Source organism: Cryptotermes secundus, unplaced genomic scaffold (assembly GCF_002891405.2).
Source record: "Cryptotermes secundus unplaced genomic scaffold, Csec_1.0 scaffold689, whole genome shotgun sequence".
NCBI classification, from domain to species: Eukaryota; Metazoa; Arthropoda; class Insecta; order Blattodea; family Kalotermitidae; genus Cryptotermes; species Cryptotermes secundus.
This window is the reverse complement of record NW_019720574.1, coordinates 281,346-304,253: the sequence shown is the minus strand read 5'-3', so window position 1 is coordinate 304,253 and position 22,908 is coordinate 281,346. Positions and strand designations below refer to the sequence as shown.

Genomic DNA, 22,908 nt, shown 5'->3' with positions numbered 1-22,908 from the left:
GTGGCAATCTTGGAGTACTGTTGTTGTCTCAAAGTCTGTTGTTATGTGATGATGAAGTACAAAAGTCCCTGTTTGTTATGAAGATTACTACTGTTCTATGTGTTGTACTCAAGAAACACACTTGCTCCTTGGACTTGACTGGACAGCAGGCAGGCAGATAACAAAAATATTTTGTAAAAACACATGAAAAGGAAATGTAAAGAGAATGCACACACCTGGAAGGCTGAGACTGGAAGTTCTCAGAGTGACAAGTTTTCTTTCTGCGTGCAAAATGTGCAATTATTTTTTGTACTAGTGGTTGTGAACTGTGGACAGAGCCAACAAGTGTGGAGGATTGCAGCAGTTGTTTTAATAAATAAACCAAAGCATGTTTGTAAATGATGTACAGAGGACTATATATAGGTAGTTGGTTAGCGCTCGGGAAAATAATTTTTTATGTAGTACGAGGGAACATTGACAAGAGAACAAAATGGGGATTAGTCAGAGAAACAACTGGACTGCACTTGTAGCATGTCAGTGGCTGTTTTAACTAGGGAAGAATGTAGAGCAACACACACTTCAGAAATGTAAATTCGGTTAATATTTTTGTATACATATTCTTAACCGGTCCAATGCTGACTGAAGTTGGAGCGGCGCGTGTTATTTTTTTCTAGCCTGCCTGACCGAAATGGGTCAAGTGTGCTACTGTAAAGAAAAGAGAGCTGTTTGTATCTTTATGTGTAAGTAATTATAATTATTCTTACTCTACTCTTCCTGTTTGCAACTTGGTTATTGTATACATGATTGTTCATTTTTATGTCGCGTTCGGGAGTGGCACGTGGATCGGTTAGCAAGGTACATATGGCTGCCCACCTTCACTTTTAGAAGAGATGCGTTCTTGTTAAAGATAAAGTTTAGTATCATAATTGTTGTCAGAAGGGAGAGGCTTACCATGTCAGATATGTGAAGTTTTGCCTTGACCGAGCCATTGCCTCAGGATATACGGTTTTCTCTGCTTTCAATGCATACCGTACCATTCTGTCATACTTTTTGCTCCCTCTTATATTATTATTTTGTTAACCTCTGCTTCTGTTCCAGTGGAACGTCTGTCATTGTGTTCACAGCCCGCTAGTGAGGTGTTGTTCCCAGTCTGGTCAGTTTACATTCATCCAACACTTTGGGACGTGTGCGTGTGTGACTAACAAGTTTAAGTTCCTGTAGGCCAATCATGTGTACAGTTTTATAAAAATGCTATTCTGTAGATGTTGGAGCACACCACTCGCCCGCCCACCTCAGTAATTGGTTTTTAAAATCTCTCATTTTGGAAAAACGAAAAGTGCACGGACTCATTTGGATAATACACTGTTACCTGGCATTTAACACCTGATCTTGTATTATTGTGTTTTTGTACATGAACTATTTCAGTCAGTACTCATGTGATTAGTTTGTATCACAAGACAGAATTATAGAGAGGCCCAGGAAATATTTTATTTTTCCTGCCATGGGATTTTTATTAGTTATTAATAAAGTTGATGATAACAGAAGTACTGTTTTGCTGAACACAAGTTTTGTTTAGCTGGTTATTTTGCAAAATGTTGATATCAAATTTTGCCATTGCAAAAGCCATACAGGCAATAAAAATTATAATATTGTAAAGTATTATTTTACTTCTTTTGAAGTCCACTGTAATTTTACCTCATCCCTGTGTCCTTTTGTCCTCAACTAATGGGCCTTAGCAAAGATTGGGCACTAGGACTGTACAGGATCAGTGTGGGCCCAGTAGCTTTCCAACCTGAATCTGTTAGAGCACTGGCCCAACCAAGATATTGAAGTGCTGGATGGATGATGAGCTGATAGCTGCTAGCTGTGAGAGAGTCACCATGCTTCCCTGTGTTTGTCAAGAAACAGCTGCCAATAGCACACAGAGGATTGGGACAGAGCAAGTTCCAGTTTCAGGGTCTTGGTACATCCAGATGAGCTGCACAAAGCCCAAGTCTGTTATGGAGTCCCTTGGGAGAAGGCAGAGGCTTAATGCTGTAATTTGACTTGTGTGCATTTCAGCTATAAGGCATTCCGCAGGCGAACGTCACCACTTTCATTTTAAGTCGGACCAAATGTCACTTGAGAGTGGCAATTCTGTCTGCCTGTAGGCATGTGCTTGAATAGTACCTCAATTCAGTCCACAGCTGCTTCCTTCCACATTATTTTAACTTCATTATTCACAATCATTATCTGCTGTTACTGACAGCATCATATAATAAATATAGACAGTATTTCTTGAATACCCATATGTACTAGTACCATGCTTAGGTGCACATGGGTTGCACCATATTTAGGTTGTACCCATTTTTACAGCACTACTTTAAAAGCGTGCAGCAAGATAGGTACTCCAGCTAGTGTGAGAAAGAACAGCCATATGAGGCTGCTTAAGTGAGTGCATTATAATCCTATGAAGCAGTCTGCATGAGGTGGGTACTCCACGTGCTTTCAGAGGGGAGAGACAGGATACATATATGTGGTCAGAGGATCTATTGGTGCTGACTGAAGAATACTGTCTGGGATGTGATGCCATGTAGTCTGGTAGATGTTTATGGACCTTTTGGAGAAGCATTGGTAAACTACCAGACTGTAGGGCTTTCCATTTAGAGTATAATACCATGAGATAGGCCTGAAGATAAAGTGGCTCACCCTCTGAATGAAAAATCTAATACCCTCCCAACTTCTTGCATAACCAGTCCAGTCCTAGAATGCATAGCTAAGCCAGTACTGCCCATTTCCTGCCCAGTGTAGCTTAAAACAGGAGATTAGTTGACCATGCACCTAGTCAGGTCGAAAGGCCAGTGATGGACTGAACTGCAGATTAAGCAGGTCGCCATCCAAGGGTAAGGGTAAAGTCCTTATATTTAATTAAGCAACATGACATGACATGGGGCAGAGCTATACCTCCATTCCTAACCTCAGCACCAGATAAACATGAGATCAGTCCCTGCCTCTTGCATCCAGGGAAACTGCCCCTGGTATCCATTATATAGTAAGCTGGGTGAACCTGAGAATCATGATCTATGTTTGTGTGTGCGTGTAATATATATACATACCAGCAACCCCTGTGTGTGCCTGTGGGCAAGAGCGCTAGGTTACATGCCATGTTGACTCGGTTCTGTGCTTATTAGACTCTTAGTCAACTTGGGTATAAGCACGTCTAATATTGAAGCCAACTTTGCTAGACAGAATTGTGGCTAGCACCCTGCCTTCATGCTCTCTGGTGTGTTTGCAGATTTAAATAGATGTCATCTTTGCAGGATGCCTACAGCCTAGACTTCTTCCCATCTGTTAGCATATAAGGACATGTTGACCTGGATTTAACGCTTCAACCCCACAGGACATTAAATTCTTACTTACTCCTACTCTAGTAAACAGGCTGTCTCAGCCAGCCACCTACTCCCTAGATCATTCCCTATTTACATATGCATATAAGGCTGTGACATAGCTCAAGAGGTTAGTCGCTGGCTTCCCCTTGCGGCAGCCCGGGTCTGGTCAAGTGGGATTTGTGGTGGACAAAGTGGCGCTGGGGCAGGTTTTCTCTGAGTACTTCGGTTTCCCCTGCCAATCTTCATTCCACCAATAGCTCCACAATCACCCTCACCTATCATCTGGGGCTGGTACAATAGGCCAGAAGTGGCCGCAGTACAAGGGACCTAGTCCTACCCCACTAGCAATAAAAAAAAATACATATGTATATATGACGTCTTTGTAGAAGGTGGCCTGCCTAGACAATGTCATGTCTGCTTGCAAATATGAATAGAGGTTGACCTGTTTATACCCAGTCTTGGTTAGACGTCCTGTCTCTTTGCCGACATATGTATATATCGACTTGGTTATATGCAGTCTAGGCTAGATTCCTTCACTGTTGGAGTTGAGCCCCTCTTGAGAAGCTGCCAATTGTGCAGCTACTCAAGAGCTTCCTAGCATTTTATGGAACTCGAAGGTTCATAATCATGATCACAAGAGCCATCCATTGGCCCTTATCCTGAGCCAGATCAATGCCCTCCATACCATCCCATTCTATCCCTCTTAAGATCCATTTTAATATTGTTCACCCATTTACACCTTGGCCTTCCCAGTGGTCTCTTTCCATCTGGCTTTCCCACCAATATCCAATATGCATTCCTTCCTCTCCATTTGTGCTACATGCCCTGCCCACTTCATCCTCCTTGACTTGATCATTCTAATTTTACTTGGAGAAGAGTACAAGCTATGCAGTTTTCTCAAACACACTCAGTCTATGTTCCTCTCTTAATGTCAGAGACCAAGTTTCACGCCCATACAGAACCACAGGCAATATTATAGTTTTGTATATTCTAATTTTTATGTTTTTGGACATCAGACAAGAAGACAAAAGTTTCTTGACTGAATGGTAGCAAGCATTACCCAAGTTCAATCTCATCTTAATTTCCTCCTGGATCAGGTTTTGATTTGTTATTGTTGTTCTGATTTTGCCCTGCATTTTGGTGATGAGGCAGCATCATGTATTTAGTTTTCTCTGTGTTTACTTCTAGACCAACATCCTTGCTAGCGTCTATTAAAGTTTATGTTTATTCTTTATGGTATTTATATTATCACCCAATAGATTCATATCATCAGAATAGACCAACAGCTGATGTGTCCCATTTAATTTCAGTCCCACCTGGTTTCCCTGGACCTTCGTAATAGCATATTCTAAAGCAAAGGTGGAAAGGAGTGGCGATAAGGTACCGCCTTGTTTTAGATCATTCTGGATAGGAAAATATCAGACAGAGTTTCCCTATATGGACTTCACCATACATTTCATTTAAACACATTTTAATCAGCCTAACTAATTTCATGGTTAACCCAAACCTCTTATCAGAATATTGTACAGTACTTCCCTCCTAACTGAATCATAGGCTTTCTTGAAGTCTACGAATAGCTGATGTACTTGTACTGTCTTATTGTACTCCCATTTTTTCCTCCAGTATTTGATGAATGCAAAAGATCTGATCAGTTGTTGATCTGTTACATCAAAACCCACACTGATGATCCCCAACAATTTCATCTACATATATGGACTTACCTTGAGAGAAGGATATTTGATAAAATTTTGCATGAAGTTGAAAGCAGTGATATCCTGCGATAGTAGTCAGTATTATCACCTTCTTGTGAACTGGTACAATAATAGACTTCTTTCGCTGATCAGACGAAAGACTGAATCAGACAGTTATAAGCATCCTTCAAATTTAATGTAGTACTTCCCTCCTATTGTTTTCTTTTTCCTTTGTTTTCTTTTTCCTTTTTCTTTGTCGTTGATGCTGTTGCTGTAAGTGAACTTTTAATATTTTACAAATTCACTGAGTTAAAAATCAGATTTCACTTGTCATGTAAGGGACCATTCAGCAGTTGAAGCCCTACTGAGGCAGAAAGAGGCATGATTAAGATTCTTTCATGCTTTCTGCAGAAACATCATAAAATTGAGTTTACTAAATCCTTAAACTTACCCTGTTGTTTCAATATTCTCTTGATGTCAGTCACTTTTACTACTGCTTCCTTGTAAACCTACAGCACTGTGAATAACCAGGGCAGGAGAGAGTGGATCCTCAGGAGTGGGGTAGAGTGCACAAGAGAAAAGAAAAATTTCACCAGCAATGCATACTGAAAATCAAATGGTCCATATATTATAAATTAAAATAAACATAAGTATTTATCTCCATTTGATTATGACTAGAATTATCATCGTTGGTTAAGCAAATGTAGTAAGATGACAGTACACTGCAATGACTAGATGATACACATGATCTTGTGGCCAGATAATGAAGTTCTGGAGAACTGAATATCTTCAATAATACATTTTGTTGCTACAGAGAAACTGTAAAATTTAGCACGAAATCTAGCCAGTTGGTGTGTAACAGCCAAGATCTATGTATTTATACACTATACACCTCACAGTAAAATATGTTTGGTAAAATGGTTTTAATTTCAAACACATTTCATGAAAAGTTAAAAATGTACCTTTGATTTCTTAATTATATTAATTAATTTTCTTCTGGTTGGACTTATTCTGCTTGTTCCATCAACCCTCATTCCATACACACACGGATATACGTATAAAATCCAGGTCTTTCTGGAACAAGCTATATTTCGTTTGCCAGTGGGTTTATAACATAGTGTTATCTTTGGTAATGTATTTCTCTGCATTCTTTACGTACATTTTTCCTAATTCTCTTGATAGTTATACAGGCCTTCATGTGCACTTTGAATTTGCAGTCTTCCCCTTGTATCTGTAATATTCATTTGGTGGCCAAATTTTATAAATACCAGCAGCTGTTTAGGATATTTGAACTATTTGAACTGCCGACACGAGCATGCCTTCTGTGGTGTAAATAAGATGAAGTTTACAATGTTCTCCAGAATTTGATGGAATAATGCCTTGTAATTTTTTTCTGTCCCATATTTGTGCCTCACTGTGCATTTGTGCATGGACTAACTGTCCTGCTTTTTTATTAATGCAAATATGTGTTAATTTCAACTGCTTGAAGGAGATGAATGTACAACTTAAAACTTTGTAATGAAATATTGTACCTGGCCACAAGATAGACAGAGCCAGTATTATCCATTTGGTGTTTCTGAAAGAAACCCCTTATCTTTGTTTAGAAATAACCTAAATTGTGCGGAGCCCACAGTAACAAAAATCTATTAAAACTAATATACAAGCCTGGTTAAACTGTCTTTTAATTATAATGAAATCTTTGATTCTATCCAGTAAGGAATGTGTTCTGTTAGTTATGTGTGTGTACATATCTCAACAAATCTGTGTTATTTATCACATCTACCCATGATGATGAAGACAGGCAATCTCCAAAATATCAGAATCTTATTTTGTACTAAAGCATCTGATCACCCTATAAGACTTCATTGTACTCAGTCACAATGAAGTCTCATGACTTTGTACTTTTAAATAATTAACAGAAGCAATAATTATATTACATTGTTTTTGCCTCTCTTTTATGACATAATGAAGTATTATATTTAGGATTGCTGGGTTTCTGAACATCATCCACCTAATCAACTGGGTCCATTAGAAAGAGCTAATTTCAATCACTGGACACTTCTTTAGAACACAAACTTAATCTTACATGTGAATTCCATACCCAGCGCCACTAGAAATTTTGAAACTCACTCATCAGCATGCAACATGTTAGAATGTGGACTGACCACAGCAAAATTCAGACCCTTCCTAAGAACTGTTTTCTCCAAATTGTACATATTTTTCATAGGTCTGGTACACAAGCAGATGGTTTTATTTTAACTGGGAAAACTTCCACATATGGATCTTCTTGCTAATGAAAAGAGTTTCTAAATTAACTTTGCACATTTTTGTGAACAAATATTTTTGTCTTCACTTGCTCAACTAAGAAAGCTCAGTTTTAAAAATCAAAGTTTCCAACTACATAAAAATATTAACTGAGATGGGAAATTTGTTACATTCTGTTGTTGCAATATTTCCAGTTTCAGTTTGAAGAGAAATGAAGTCAGAAGTTTTTGCATAAAGGAGCATATGCTGTCAATACACTAATGAAATTAATGCTATTATTGTTTACAAATTGCTGATTGACTAAACATTCAATATGGATAAATTTCTGAGAATGTGAAAGAAATGCGAAGGGAAGCAAGCCATGTAGGCACATTCATTCTTCTCTCTAACCACTGTGTCATGAAGCTGTCATGGAGGTAATCTTCCACATAGTCTTAACATCAGTAATAGATACATGTGAGTGGTCACCCTCTTGCTCTGACCACCTTCACTTGTAGGATTAAAGTTCTGTACACTCAGTGGTTTAGAGGGTGGATGAGCCTCAGAAATACTTGTAATGTAGTTGTAATGCAAAAAGATTACATACATAAGTTATCAAAATCGACATTCATTTGTATATAAAATGATTTGTTGCTAAATATAAAATGTACTTAACCATTTATAGAAATTACCCACATGATTACAAGTTGTATGAAGTAGTGTTTGTATTTATAATGAGTTTCTTTCAAATTGAATTTGTAAAACTGTGCGACTACTTAGTACATGGAGAATACTGGCTTATGTTGATGTAGCATGTCTCATAAAGTAACAGAAGGTGCAACAGTCTGATTGAATGTCCGCACTCAGTCTCTGGTACTCTTGTTATCACCATGATGAAACACATGATCAAGAAGCCCATAAATTTCCCAATCTTGAAATTATTCTTTCTTCTTTTAAAATTGGTAATTAAAACATCTACCAGAACTTTTGTCACACATGGCAATTATTTAAGAGAAAATGTGATCTTAACACAAGACATAACACCACATTAGATGCTTTGTTTATCTGTTTGTATTGGCCATCAACAATTACAACAAAAAAGACTCATCAACCTAGTCATTTAGTGTCATAGTGCCCACTTGTTGTCACTGGGATCTGCTGGCATTTGAAAGTTTAGCTAACAGACAGGACAAGACTTCATTCACATAAGCCCTACAGCTGAGTTTCTAAGCAAATAAGTGAATGATCTGAGGTTTTTATAGCAAGGAAAATTTATATTGTGGTATTCTGGGTTATGATACTGTGTAGATTAGAATGTTGGCACCAGTGTGTCAGAGGAACATTCTACTCTCATCCTTAGGGTTAATCTTTAGTACTAGTTCCTCAAAAACTCTGGTTCCCTCCTATCCAGACTACACATCATCATAATCCAGAAGACCAAAGTATGAACCCTAAAAATCTTGTCACTGCATATATATCCATTCCAGGTGATAATATGAACATTTATGACTTAAAAATAAGTAACTGATTTGAGCTTCTCATTATTTGGCATTATGCAACTGATGGAAATTGGCTTTCTTCCCTTGACATGAACTGGTTATAACATTGCTTTGCTTGTGTTAATTTTAAACATTATAAATATAGTAGGCTTTTACATAGGTTTTAATAATAACTCTGCTGTCTTCAAGTAATCATTCAGGTAGTCATTTATGATGTGAAGAAAATGCTCTCACCATAAGATCGAAACTTCATTGTCATTTATCACTTCAAAATGTTTTTCCACCTAAAATATTATCTGATTTTTCTAACATTTGCAGCTTCTGTCTGCCTCTTAATTGAATAGCTAGCAAATCAAAGCATATAAAGCAAAGTAGTTGTCATAAATTCTTGCAAGAACCTTCCATTTTCCTGATAGGGAATATATCATAATGATTATAAGTTACATTCCACAACTTTAAAATATTTAATAATTTACTAAGAAATCTCTGATTCCTAACTTAAATCACTGAAAGACTTTTGTGCTGAACTGTAAGCATTTATGGAAATGAAGTATAAATTGTTCCTGCTAAAACTTATTTATTCCTTTAATGTGAAAATTACTGATGCAGATCCTTCAGTGGGGAAACTTTCTTTGAGACAATTTTTGAACTCTACCCCTTTTGTCTTTTCATGAAGATTCTTATTTATATATGTTCCCTCCCATACTACAGACAATGATGGGCCAGGATAGTGTAGTCGATATAGTGACTGGTTGCAGGCTGGACAAGCTAAGGGTTGGAGTTTGAGTCCTGGAAGGGTCAAGAATTTTCTCTTCTCCACATCTCCTATCTAATGGATACTGGGGGCTCTTTCCCTGGGGGTAAGGCGGCCTGGGCGTGAAGCTGACAGCTCACCTCCATCTAGTGCCAAGGTCAAGAAATTGTGGATCTATACATTCACTCCCCCATACACCTTCATGGCATATGCTTAATTAGTTAAGCACAGGGACAGCTTTACTTCTGATACAGACAATGAAGATGTTGGATATGTAACTGTATTGACTGAATTAGGCGTTAGTGGTCCAAGCTCATTTTAATGAGCTGTCCCATCATTATCATTATAATCAACATCATCCTTGTCATCACTTGGAGGGCTCTGATGCCTGATCAAGTCCATATGCAAGTTTTGCCCACAAATTAAAACTTCCACCTCTATCAAAGCTAATTTTTTTTTGGAATGTGAAGAATATCAGAGTCTCAGCCTACCTACAGCGAATATTAAGCTCTAGGTCCTGTCTGGCAGCTAACATTCTCATAATCATCCTCCAAGTAAAACACAAGAAACAACAATACTGGAACAGTGTCTCCTGTACTTGTCAACATTTAGGCATATTCAGGTGGCAGTTGGTAACAGCTTGAACATCAGATGTACTACCATGTTTACAGATCTGTTGATTTTTAGCATGCTTTGCTAAATAAACAAGATTTTATTTATTTTAGGCAAATAGAGGCTAGCACTATATATGCATGAAGATGCATGTTGTGATCATCTGGGTTATGGCACCATGTAGTTTGAAGATTACAGTCTTCTGGGTTGTAAGGCTGTGTACTAAAATATATCACAGGAGCCCCTGCCTTCAATCTTGAAGAGTAAGTGAGCAAGAAGCAGCAAAAGGAAGCAACATTCTTGCTTGGCTTAATATTGATCATAATGTTGGAGGTGATATGTTTCACCAAAACATACAGTTCTCTCTGAAATTTTAAATTATTTTTTATCGTTATTTTTGGGGTGGGGTGAGTATGAGTCCACTTAGTATGTTGGCCCCTAATTGGCTTATTGTACCAGCCTTGGATGACAGATTATGATGAATCTGGAGCAGTTGGTGGAATGATAATTGGCAGGGGAACCGAAGTACATGGAAAAACCTGCTCCTGAGCCACTGTCTCTCTGAACTACATGGTATTACAACCCAGAAAAGAGTAAACATCTTAGTCACCTCTGTCAGGACTTCTTGTCCACCACCATGTAGTTTGGTAGGTGCATACTAACGTTTCAGAGGAAAATATTGTATTCTTCTTCATGGCAGGAGATGGAGGCAGTGTGTTCCTCTGAAATATAAGCAACATCCATCGAGTCTACATTGTGATAGGACATAGAAGACCACCACGATAGCCTCAAATCTCACGTGTAAAGATGATTTTAAAGAAAACACTAAAGAATGTAACTATTTTGGTGAAGGAAGGACACAACTTTTCCTTGAAGAGAAATCCCAGTTGCTCCAAGAGTGACACTGAAACAGATTCTTATGTTTGTGACTGATCAGGTTGATTGCACATGACTAGAACGACAGTGTCTTATAGCTCAACCTTTCACCTAGTGTTGAGAAAGTAGTTCATCCTCCACTATGAGAGGCGGTGGGGTCAGTACTGAGGGGCTGTGCCACCTGCTGGGGGTCCAGTAGAGGCGCTGACCTCACCCAACCAGGAGTCTGGACTGGGTGGGAAATCTGGGTAGCCGTGGGTACTGCTGCTGTTGCTTAGGTCAGAGGCTGGCCCACTGGCCAGGCTTGGATGTCCAGGGGGTAGGTGGGCACCAGGTGGTGGGCCCTGACCTGCAACAAGATTATGGACTGTATTCTACACTAATCAACAGAGAAGTGCATAGCAGTTGAAGTAGTGAAATTAAAGGTAACAGTATCTTGAGATAGACAGCTCAGTGAATTCTGTATTAAAATTGCTTTCTGCTATTAAAGACAAGATTGAAAAATATTTAAGTGTAATGGATTTTCAAAATTTACAAACTAAAGAGAGAAAGAATACAAAGGGACGGGAAGAAAGGAAGAACAAATAAGTCCCTCATACCCTGACTTCCTTGCAACAAAATATGAAGCTATGTTTTCTTTGTTTCCTACAGAATAAAGTAACATTTCCCATTCTTTCTTTGCTCTTCAAAGCAACAAATACAATATATCTTCACAAATGTGTATATCACTGCCAAATTTCAGGGACTAGAATACTGGAGTTTAAAGTAAAAGCCAGTTGTCAACTGCAGTATAATTCTTGTCTATATATACACTACATTACTGAGCCCAGTCACTCCAAATTCATAAAACTGCTGATGCATTTGTTGACATTTCTGTGATTATGAAATGACATCACACAACCAAATATGAGACTTGCCTAAAGTGGTGTAGACGGCAAGCCCTTCCCCTGTGGAGTAGGGGAAGTTGGGGCCTAACGCAGGATGTGGTGGTGTAGGAGAGTGACTGGACGACAGATAGGGTGGCGTTGCAGGCCCCCCATGTAGAGTGAAATGCGGGGCACGACTTCCTGCGCTATGGGGTGATGACCCATCTTGCTCCAGCCCCAAGTTCACCACTGTCCCATAGCTGTCATTGCTGTTCAGGTCTACAGACACAAAGGAACACACAGGTTGTACACCATAACACTTTGGTAGCAGACTCCAGAGAGTCAACACCGCTAGCAACCAAGTCTGCACTGGACATGAAGCTGACTTAATTCAATCTACATTCCGTGCTCATCCATTTTGTAAGATTCATTTCAATGTTTTGCTCCAACATGCTGTTCTAATTTTAAGTGGATGTTTTTAATAGCTTCCCTACCACAGCACTGCAGGCATTTGTCATCTCTGCTGTCCTGCCCACATAACCAGACCATCACAGCTTCATTGACAGTTCTAGTTATTTTCACAATACATTTACTTTAAAACATCACAATTGATATTCTTTTCTCAGAGTAAGAGAACTTGTGTGGTGATTGTTTTAATAATCTAATTTTCACAGTTTAACATCAAATCACAGTACTGAGATCAAAATAACAAAATGTGATCGTGAAAATTTGAACCAAAGAGAGATGAAGTAACAAAGAAATGTACAAATTTATAAAATGGTGAGCTTTCCAATTTATATTCATGGCTTAATATTTTTTGAAGTCATAAAATACAAGAATAGAGGATACTCTGATTTCATAAATTGCTGTAGGATACACTAACTCTTCTCAGTCCAGTAATGTTTTCACTAGCCGTTGCTTGGTGGTGGCTTTCAATGGCAGACATTCCCCTTCCTCTAGGTTCCCTCACTGTCCTCATCCTCAGCTACCACATGCTCATAGCAACAGCTCACAACAACTGAACGCCAGTTGTTATCTAGCTAAATCCTAACTCAAAGTCAAAAGTCAAAGTCGAAGTTATGTTATGACTAACTGTCAGTCAGCCAGTCTGTCCTTGTGTCAAGCCCTGTCAGGATCCCAAGACCAGAAGATGAGTTTTAATGACCGTCGAAGTAAAATTAACTTCGATAATATTGTGGGGTGCCGCCACGGAGCCCGAATGGGTTAGTGATATCAGGGTTGATTTCCTAGGCAACGACCAACGTTCCCGCGACAACTGCTAGGAATCAGAATGCATCTATTGCTATAAAACAGCTAGCAATATTCAAGCAATGAATTGTTTGAAGCATCGTTTGCATAGCAGCGGGCGAAATTAACCCTTCTACAAGGTGTTCCCTATTCAGTCCGAGTGCAAGATATAAAAGTCCAACTGCGAAAGCAGTATGTACAGAATACAGACCCGTCCTCTCGTCAGAGAGGGCGCCCCAGAAGAACAAGACCGTAACTATCAAACAGTAATAAATATCTGGTCGTGAGCCCCAGGAGGGTGCTCGACACCAAGACTTACTGACTGACTGGCCGTCAGTCGCAATGTGACTTTGACTTTGACTTGTTGAGACTAGTTTCAGTTTTGTATTCTCCTTTAGCAGGAGTGAGTTCGTATCTGACAAGGGACCAAGGACAGTTGAGCTCCGAGCAGAATAATTGTGCCTGTAAGTGTAAATTTGACTGTCCAATAAATATTCTTTCAAATACGAGAACCCGCACAAATTTCTTGTCGCGTTACCTAGCAAACCCGCGACAATATTTATGGGAGTCTCTACGGTAAAATGAAATTTTGATACAGAATCTGCAGACGCGCTAGCAGGAATTAACTTAAAATACTTTCTTATCCTGTGACCAACAAAATGCCGAGTTAAAGAAGTCCTCAGATCCGTTTATTGGCTCATTGGTTGCTACATGTCGACAGGCATTCAAACAGTGCGAAGAAAATACGTATGAGTTCCATTACAGCTTCAGCTGTGAAGGCACCAAAAATGAATGTTGATCATCAAAGAACATGATGACCATACCAAATTATATTAAAAGTATGATAATTGGATCAAACGTAATTACGAATTAGGCCTATACTGATGAAGACATCTTGATAATACAGCTATTTTCCATACAATGGAATACAGATTGAAAATGGAACTTATCTGATCGTGTTACATGGCAAGTGTCAATATTATAAATTTGCTTAACTTCTTATATCGTTATATCGCATATTCTTACAACTTCGATAGGATCGAGAACGCTTTAACGACCAAGCTGATTCTGATATAATAATAATAAAAGAGTTTGGTGCGTGTTTGTATGTATCCATTTGCAGAAGGGAAGGACATTGTAACTAGCCGAGCCATGAAATGGAATCAGCCATTCATGGTATTATAATGTAACAGATGGTTTAATCGCATTAGGGATTCATGGAGACGTCCTCAGATTTATATCTGCGACTCTCTGTCTGTTGTTAAACATTAGATTCACCTTACCCTCCCTGTTTGAGTTGTTTTCCCCCTGAATTACTACAGCAGCATAAAAAGTCACGTAAGGGGTAGCAGAGTGGTGACGTATTATTCACCTGACTGACCTCCACATATGTCGCATCATAGCGTGACTGTGGGGTGCCTGTACGTCTGCACCCGAGCATCACACAGGAANCAGATTGCATAATAAATATGGGAGTCTAAAAAAAAAAAAAAAAAAAAATTATATGAGGCAGAATGTCCTGCCCTGCAGTTTTTATCAATAGGCATGATGTAGAATTATTCTTTAATTTACACGTTTTTGCTATAACGCGATTTTGTATTGAACGATAAATGTAAGTTCAACTTGTACTCGTTAACGGGATCTCCAGTACATTCTTCCATAGCCTACTCAGTATATATTTTATTATTATTGTTAGTAGGGTGGGACTAAGTCCCTTGTACTGCGGCCACTTCTGGCCTATTGTACCAGCCCCAGATGATAGGTGAGGGTGATTGTGGAGCAATTGGTGGAATGAAGATTGGCAGGGGAAACCGAAGTACTCGGAGAAAATCTGCCGCAGCTCCACTTTGTACACCACAAATCCCTGGGACCGAACCCAGGCCGCCGCGGTGGGAAGCCAGCGACTAACCGCTTGAGCTATGGCGCGGCCACTACTCAGTATATTTGTAAGGTGTAGCATATTCGACTTACAATATTAGCTTTCTTTTGTTTCTTAAAGAAAGAAAATAGGCTTATATGATCATCGTGCCGCATTTTTATGTCTTTGGATTCGATTTACGAGTCATCTGAACCAGCCGACCGATCTCTTTGGTAATTGGTTCCATTCCCATGTCACTGGAAACCACTCCACTATAATCAGTAATAACAATATGGCCGCCATGGAAAAAGAACATTTTAACTTTTAGGTTTGATTTGCGATAAATAATTTTGTATGAAGACAGATCATAAACATATTAAAACGTGATGAATAGTATGTATGCACTCAAGAATTACAAAGAAGGAAGCAGCGTAGAACTCTGAAATTATAGTCCGTTCTATAAATTCAATGTAGACAGAACACGCCTATAAAATGGCAGCTGTTCGAGATGATCGGATCAATTAGGAGATTCAGCTGGCTTTTAGACTTACTTTTGAATGATGATACTTCAATTCAACTACATCATTTATTTCTTTATGTACTTACTTAGCAGCCCAAAGGCCAATTATAAAGTAAGCACGAGTAAAGAGACAAACAAAACAAACGCACACCAACAAAAGACAAAACAAGGTAACGTGTTACGCCAACCCCGATGCAGTGAGAATATATATATATATGCATTAACCTTGAATACGTTCAACATGTTAATAATATATATAAGTATAAATTATAAAATATGATTTAGAGAAACAGTTCCGGTTCCAGATACATAAACATCCCGACAAACAACAATGGGGCACGCGGTAGTGCAGTTGCTTGAGGCACTATGCTACAAGCCGGAAAGTTGCGGGTTAGGTTCCCGAGGAGGTCACTGGATTGTTTAAATTGACATAATCCTTCCGGCGCACTATGTCCCTGGGGGTCGACTCAGCCTGTAATAGAAAAGAATACCAGGAATCTTCCTGGGGGTAAAGGGCGGCCGACGCGTAAGCCGACAATTTCACGGTCATCTTTGAGCCGATTGTCTAGAAAATGTGGGAACCTCGACGTCTCACAACCCTATGGGCCTCCACGGCCTGTTACAGAGATAGCTTTACTTTTTTACAGAAACATTAATAGCTGCCTAGCACCTAGCAGAAGAACAACTTTTACTAGAAAGACAGACATTGAACACAGAGAACTCTCCGATCTACCGAGTAGGAATTCAAAGGCCAACAGTTTCACAAAATAATTCAATTAAATTTTTCTTATCATTTATGTGCCGAGTCAACAGCCACAAGGCCAATTACGGATACAGCACACTGTAGATACAGGTAATTACATTATGGACAATCACAACATAAAGTCATAGACAAATTGCAGGCAAACACTGGAAAAAGAAAAAGTGAAAAAACAGAAACAAAGATGAAGATAAATACACAAATAATAATAATAATAATAATAATAATAATAATAATAATGGATCTGCAGGACTAGAGCTCTGTGCAGTAGGGAGGTCCGCTTCAGGAGTTCTCCCTGGAACTCCAGATATCTGGCTAGCGACAGTGAGCCGCCACGCGCTGTTGTGAACGCAGCCTCTGATTCCAAAATGTCGGAGAATTACTTCACTAGCTGAGCGACTATTCGCTTCTAAAAATGGGCTCTGCTCCATGAAGTCAGAATTTTTCTTTCGCGTTTTCAGACTTTTGGTTCTTATAAGAAAGTAAGAAGCATCCAAACAGTGACAAAATAGTACATACATACATATGCATACATATATATTTATATTTATTTACATATATATGCAAAGAAACATTTTTAGTCGGAAAAAACGGGCTGGGAAGAGACCATTTGGAAGACCTAGGCACAGACGAGAGGATAAATTTAATAATAAACAGCTAAAGTTGTCCCTGTGATTAACTAATTAAACACTACTCCATGAAGGTGTATGGAGGAGTGGATATATAGACCCACGTTTTCTTGACCTCGGCACTAGTTTGAGGTAGTGGTCAGCTTCACGCCCCTGCCGCTTTACTCCCGGGGAAAATGCCCCCGGTACCCATTCGATAGGAAGCTGGGTGGACCCCAGAGCCAGTCTGGACGACGTGAAAAAGTGAAAATTCTTTATCCTAGCGGGACTCGAACTCCGAACTCTCGGTCGTCCAACCCGTAGCCAGTCGCTATACCGGCTGTTTAAATTTGACAACAACTGCATGGACGTAATCAGTTGCTGTTCAACTGACTACAAGTGGACAATGGAGTCTTACCGTGCGTGTGGCTGAAGTTAGACTCAAGGTCCATCTTATCGTCTTTGTCGTGCAATTTTTCGTGGCGGGGCGAAGAGCCGCCTTTCATGGAGCGGAAGTACTGACTCCAGCGTGTCCGCCCCGCGTCCTTCTTCAGCCGCTTCTCCTTAGCTCTTCTGAAACAAGAGAAAAGACGTAACATCCGCCTGAAGCAAACCTGTCGCTGGCCGCATGCACTCGGTCAGGTTCCTGTTCTAATGACGGTCAGAAATTGACAGTGTTCACAGCCGTGTTTCTGCTTCCCCCATATGATTTATTGGCATGAGGTTCTGGTACCGGTATTTACTTACTTACTCACGGAGCTGAGCCCTTCTTGAGGAGCCGCCAATTCTGCAGCTACTCAAGAATTTATGTTTCTAAATTCATACTCAATCATTGTCACCACGGCACTGCCCTTACTGACGCTGTCGGACATCATCTCCAGATGTGGAAGGAAGCTGGGAACGCTTACTGAATTTGAGAAATTGATTTCGCAAGAGTTCGGTTCGTCATAAAGAAATAACACGTTATAGAATGTTGTACACAGCTCTTGTGAACATGGTAATGAAATTTAGGATTCAATTAAGGGCTTAATTTCTTTACAAGCTTAGCGACTATTAGTTTCTCAATAATTCTGCTCCATGAAGCCAATATTATCCTCAGGTTTATTTTTCAAATATGTCCGTCTCTTCTTCAAAAAAAAATTATATTAAAAGTTAAATATTTTCTTCTGCCTAATAACAAAGTAACAAATAACAAAGCTCTTTCTAAGGGACCCAACAGAGTAGGTATCTTCCCTCACCTGAGGACGGAAACAGATCCAGTTTCCGAAACGTCGTGTTTTTCTTAGTTATTTAGAATCCGGACGATAGATAAAGTCCGAAAACCCAGTATCTCTGTGAACAAAGTAAATGCTTATAGGTGGCGTGGAGGCACAATATAAATATTGTCACTGGTATTAGTGACTAAGACGCGGGTCTGGACTGGCAATAGATTTATGGTATAACTACCAGTGGTAACTACAAAGAATTATAACACTCCAGATTATTGCTAAAACAGTACCACATAAAGTAAAGTCTTCAACACTTCAATTCTAATCTTCGTTTGTAGCCTTCGGAACTCTGTTTATCAGTCCGTTATCTTCGCTACTCTTGTAAGCTTCTCTTGAATCGTGCTGAAGTAACAACTGTACTGCACTGCGCTGCACTCGGCACTACTCTCTCAATTGCCTTGAACGGCTTGGTGTTACTCTGTAAATCTCGTTGTGTACCTTCCGCGAGGACCATATAGAAAACACGACCTGTATTGCTGACGAAACTTGTTTACTGCTCGTTGCCTAACAATTGAAAGCCCTTTGCCTATTGTTGTCCAAGAATTTTTCTTTGCGAGAACATGTTTACCTAGCTGTTCCCTAGCAACGGTTATACCTTACGATATCTTAACTAGAAAGAGATGATTGGTCAGTTTCTTGCTCCAGCCACTTTGTTCCTTGAAAAGATTCCACTGTATCCACTGAACAGAAGTCTTGAGTTTGTTTCCAGAGTCGGGCTGGATTCTTTGGCAAAGCGAAATTTTTGCATATATCTAGACTCGAACCCCGATCTTGAAATCCATAGCCAATGATTTAGCAACTCAGCTATCCCACCGTTGCAACCGCCTTCTTTCAACTGTTTCCTCCTCTCCATGTAATTTTTCTTAGGTCGAGATACTGTGTTTAGCGAAACGTGTTACTTCGGTCATGCTGAACGCCGTAAGCACAGGATCTCTAACGCATAGCATAATATGAGTCCCCTCGTTGGTGTCTCCACCTTATCGTGGTGAGGGGGTTTGAGTATGCCAAGGACCCTGAGAGCTATACCAGCGGTAGCGTAGCTACTGGCAGGGCCTCCCTTGCTGAAGGAGAAAGCTCTAGATCGCATTAAGTGGAGGAACTGTTTTGGAAGAGACTGTGGACTTGTCGTCTGACAGATTATTGATGAATGAATGAATGAATATGAGTAATTCTGAAGCATTCTTTCTGTTTTGTATAATCTGTCTGTAAAACGGCAATGCTTAAGGAAAATGCACACCGAAAACAGAATGCGTTTCGTTTCTTTAAATTTCTTTTCGAAAAATCTGCCTTGCAGATGAATATTTCAAAACGCACACAGGGCTTCATATGGAACCACCGTTACTTCTGTCTAATTTTGAACAAAACTGAAATATATCGAGAAATTTTAGTGTAATTCCCAAAAATCAAATTTCATGAAAATCCATTCCGTGGTTCTAGAGTTGTTGCAATTTAAAGAACGACGGACATACAAATGTGGGATAACATAATCGGTACTGGCTATGGGCTGGAGGACAGAGGGTTCGGAGTTCGAGTCCCGCTAGGTTCAAAAACTTTCTCCACGTCCAGACAGGCTTTGTGGCCTATCTAGCCTCCTATCGAATGGGTACCGGGGGCTCTTTCCCCGGGAGTAAAGCTGCTGGGAAGTGAAGCTGACCACTCACTTCCAACTAGTGCCGAGATCAAGAAAATGTAGATCTATACATCCACTCCCCCATACGCCTTTATGGCATAGCGCTTAATTAGTTAAGCACACAGAAAGCTTTACATTTTTTACTTCTAGTCCGCCATGCGTACAGATATGGTGGCGCTAATAGGCGATTTTTTTTAAACTTTTCGTTATGAAAGCGCCCCCCCCCCAAAAAAAAGTTAGAAGAACACATTGCGTAACATCTTCGGTTCGTCAGTCCTGGCTCCTGACTCTCCGTTATCAATAGTCTGAGAGATTTTCAGTCTATTCTTTCCGTAATAAAAGAGATAAAATTTTACATCCATACAAAACAACACACCAAAAGGCATCCAATTCTGAAGTGAATGGTAGCAAAAATTACCCGAATTGACTCTGATCTCAGTTTCTTCACGCATTTTATGTCTTCCCCACATTATGAAATTTCGCAACAAATTCGGAGAAATTTAACGGATATTTCTATTGTGGTTCTGTTTGTTTTAAGGGCTGCGCCATAGCTCAAGCGGTTAGTCGCTGGCTTCCCTCCGCGGCGGCCCGGGTTCGATGAAGTGGGATTTGTGGTGGACAAAGTGGCGCTGGGGCAGGTTTTCTCCGAGTACTTCGTTTTCCCCTGCCAATCTTCATTCCACCAATTGCTCCACAATCACCCTCACCTATCATCTGGAGCTGGTACAGTAGGCCAGAAGTGGCCGCGGTACAAGGGACTTAGTCCCGTTCTTAATTTCCTCTGCATCCGAGAAACAAGTAATGCAAACAAAAGCAGAGTGATCGCACGGGAACTAAACGTGAATCACAATTATTCCGGTTTTATGGGGAACAGGGGATATAAAATGGCAGATATTATCTGACAGCGTAGTCATTGGCTGTGTTCAGAATTCTAGTTTAATATGTACTATAAGAATTTGCAAGTTGGGGATAAGAGACACGGGTTGATGAATCATATATTGTGTTGAAATATTTGTTTGCAACCCCCACTCCAAAGTAGGAAATTTAGTTTTGCATGACGTATTGCTTGGATGGCATGTTTTCTTGGCATCTCCAAGGAGGCGAAGAATAGTTCCGATGCTATTGGAACCCCGACATCGTATAGATTTGTTCTTTCCATTTGTCTTGGGATACTTTTACTCCTAACTCTCATATCCTCTTCACCCTCTAGCGATTTCTTCCCTTTTCTTCCTGTTCTATTTCAAAGGAGCTGGCGGCCTCGTTTCAATTTGCTGATCATCCCCCATTTTCAACTCACCCTCCTTATACTAAACCACCCCCATTTTTCCTGCAGTTCTCTCTTTAGCGTTCTGGATTTTTCAGGTCCCAAGAGGGGAGAGACGTGCAGGGAAAGGATGAGTGAAAAGAACGAAAACGAGGTAAAAGATAGAGTAATGTTAATGGAAAGGGGGGGGGGGAGAAAGTGACGTATTGAAGAGTAGACCAATCAGGATGCGTGCTCAGACTTGATATGAGATTCTGTCAAAAAGAAGCCATATTTATTCCTGGAACATTTCTGTCTCCTCTTTCTCCCCGCACTGCCGGCTTGATCAATAGCAGGAGGCATGAAATGTCTTGAGGGGGTGGGGACTTCCTCGTGCAGTGCAGGGATGTTGGACCAAAGCCTTACAAGAACGAGCATATAACCCTCCTCTTCCCCATCGCGGGGTCTTGCTCTAGAAGGAAAGCAGAGACATTCTAGATGTGCAGAACACAACATCTTTAATGAGGGAAACTCGTGAACATTTCCAATTAACTGTGGCTGCGTAGCAACATTGTCTGCCAGACGAGCGTATTCTACGTTCATTTATTCAGTTTCTTAAAGAAGCTTTCTACTGTTTACAATAGGCCCATAAGCCTATACCATCTAATGACAGAATGATACATAAATTAAAAAGGCGTGGTTTGGTCTAATTTGAGGCAATATCCCAGAATTTTCCTGGAGAAGCTGGGGGAAACCAAGTAAATCCCAGACAGGATAATTGAAGTCTGGACCCAGAATTGAACTCCGAACCTCTTGAATAAGGAAGCAGGAGCGCTAACTCTGAACTACGACATTAAATAAATTATTCTAAGCATTAAGCTAACTTTATGGAGCAGAGCCTCTCTTGAGAAGCTAACAGTCGCTCAGTTATTCGAGAAATTACTGACTTTTCTGCAGTCCAAGGGTTCATTACTGTATTTCGTCACTGGTACCTATGCTGAGTCACTTGAATCCAATCCACACCCTTCCACCCTCTTTATTTAAATCCATTTTAATATTATCCTACAATCTAGGTTTTCTCATGGGTCTCTTCTTTTCTGGTTCCCTTCATTTTTTGCCATAACTTTTCACTCGCTTCTGATTTCTGCCAAACGTGCAACATGTCCTGCCCATCACACCACCTTCTATGCATTTAACAGTTTAAATACTCGATGTCATCTTCATGTTCTGTATTAGTTTATTTCACGCTTTGTTCGCACAAAGTTCCATGACAGTAAAATGATGACGTCATGGTTACATCTGAGGACGCAATATTTCTATCGGGATTCGTGAGAAATGGACAATTTATTGGATTTCATTTGAGGGAACACAGGCACAAAGTTCTGTGGTGTCTCTCGAGTCGAATTTATAACCCAGCTATCGAGATGCTGAAAAATAGATGGTGGCCAATTAGGTTTAAGAATGTTATATTTTAGCTTCCTGTTACACTGATTCATGTCCATGGTTTATGCTAACCGTCTTACAGTGTATACACTTTTTCACCTTATTCTTCACTTCCACACTACATGTTTCAGCACTAATGTGCCATCCTCAGGTGTCTTTATGCACGTTAAACTATTGTACTGCATGCCACGATGTCTTCATTCTGAAATGACAAAAATCTGTATTCGTCATATAGGACGATGAATTCTAAACAATAAAACTTTTCAGGATTCATCTTACTGCAGTACAACGCATGCAGTAACAGGAGCAAAACACAACACAGAACACGATACACAAATGTATGTAGGAAGAATGCTCACATAAAAGAGGATTGGCGTAATTCGCGTGTTTGAGTGCGACGTAGGATGAATCCTGAAAAGTTTTATTATTTAGAATTCATCG

General features: G+C 39.8%; 1 protein-coding gene across 1 annotated transcript in view; it reads right to left on the bottom strand.

The window, feature by feature from the left end:
- Window positions 1–9,713: 9,713 nt before the first annotated feature.
- The window catches only part of LOC111869450 (LIM/homeobox protein Lhx3), a 137,254-nt gene continuing 124,059 nt past the window's right edge, over window positions 9,714–22,908 (bottom strand). Inside the window, exons 5-7 of the mRNA XM_033753472.1 lie at window positions 17,302–17,456; window positions 11,941–12,168; window positions 9,714–11,372 (exon numbers count right to left, since the gene is read on the bottom strand). Of these exons, the coding sequence (XP_033609363.1) occupies window positions 11,182–11,372; window positions 11,941–12,168; window positions 17,302–17,456 (574 nt within the window). The 3' untranslated portion in view covers window positions 9,714–11,181. The remainder of the gene's footprint in view (window positions 11,373–11,940; window positions 12,169–17,301; window positions 17,457–22,908) is intronic.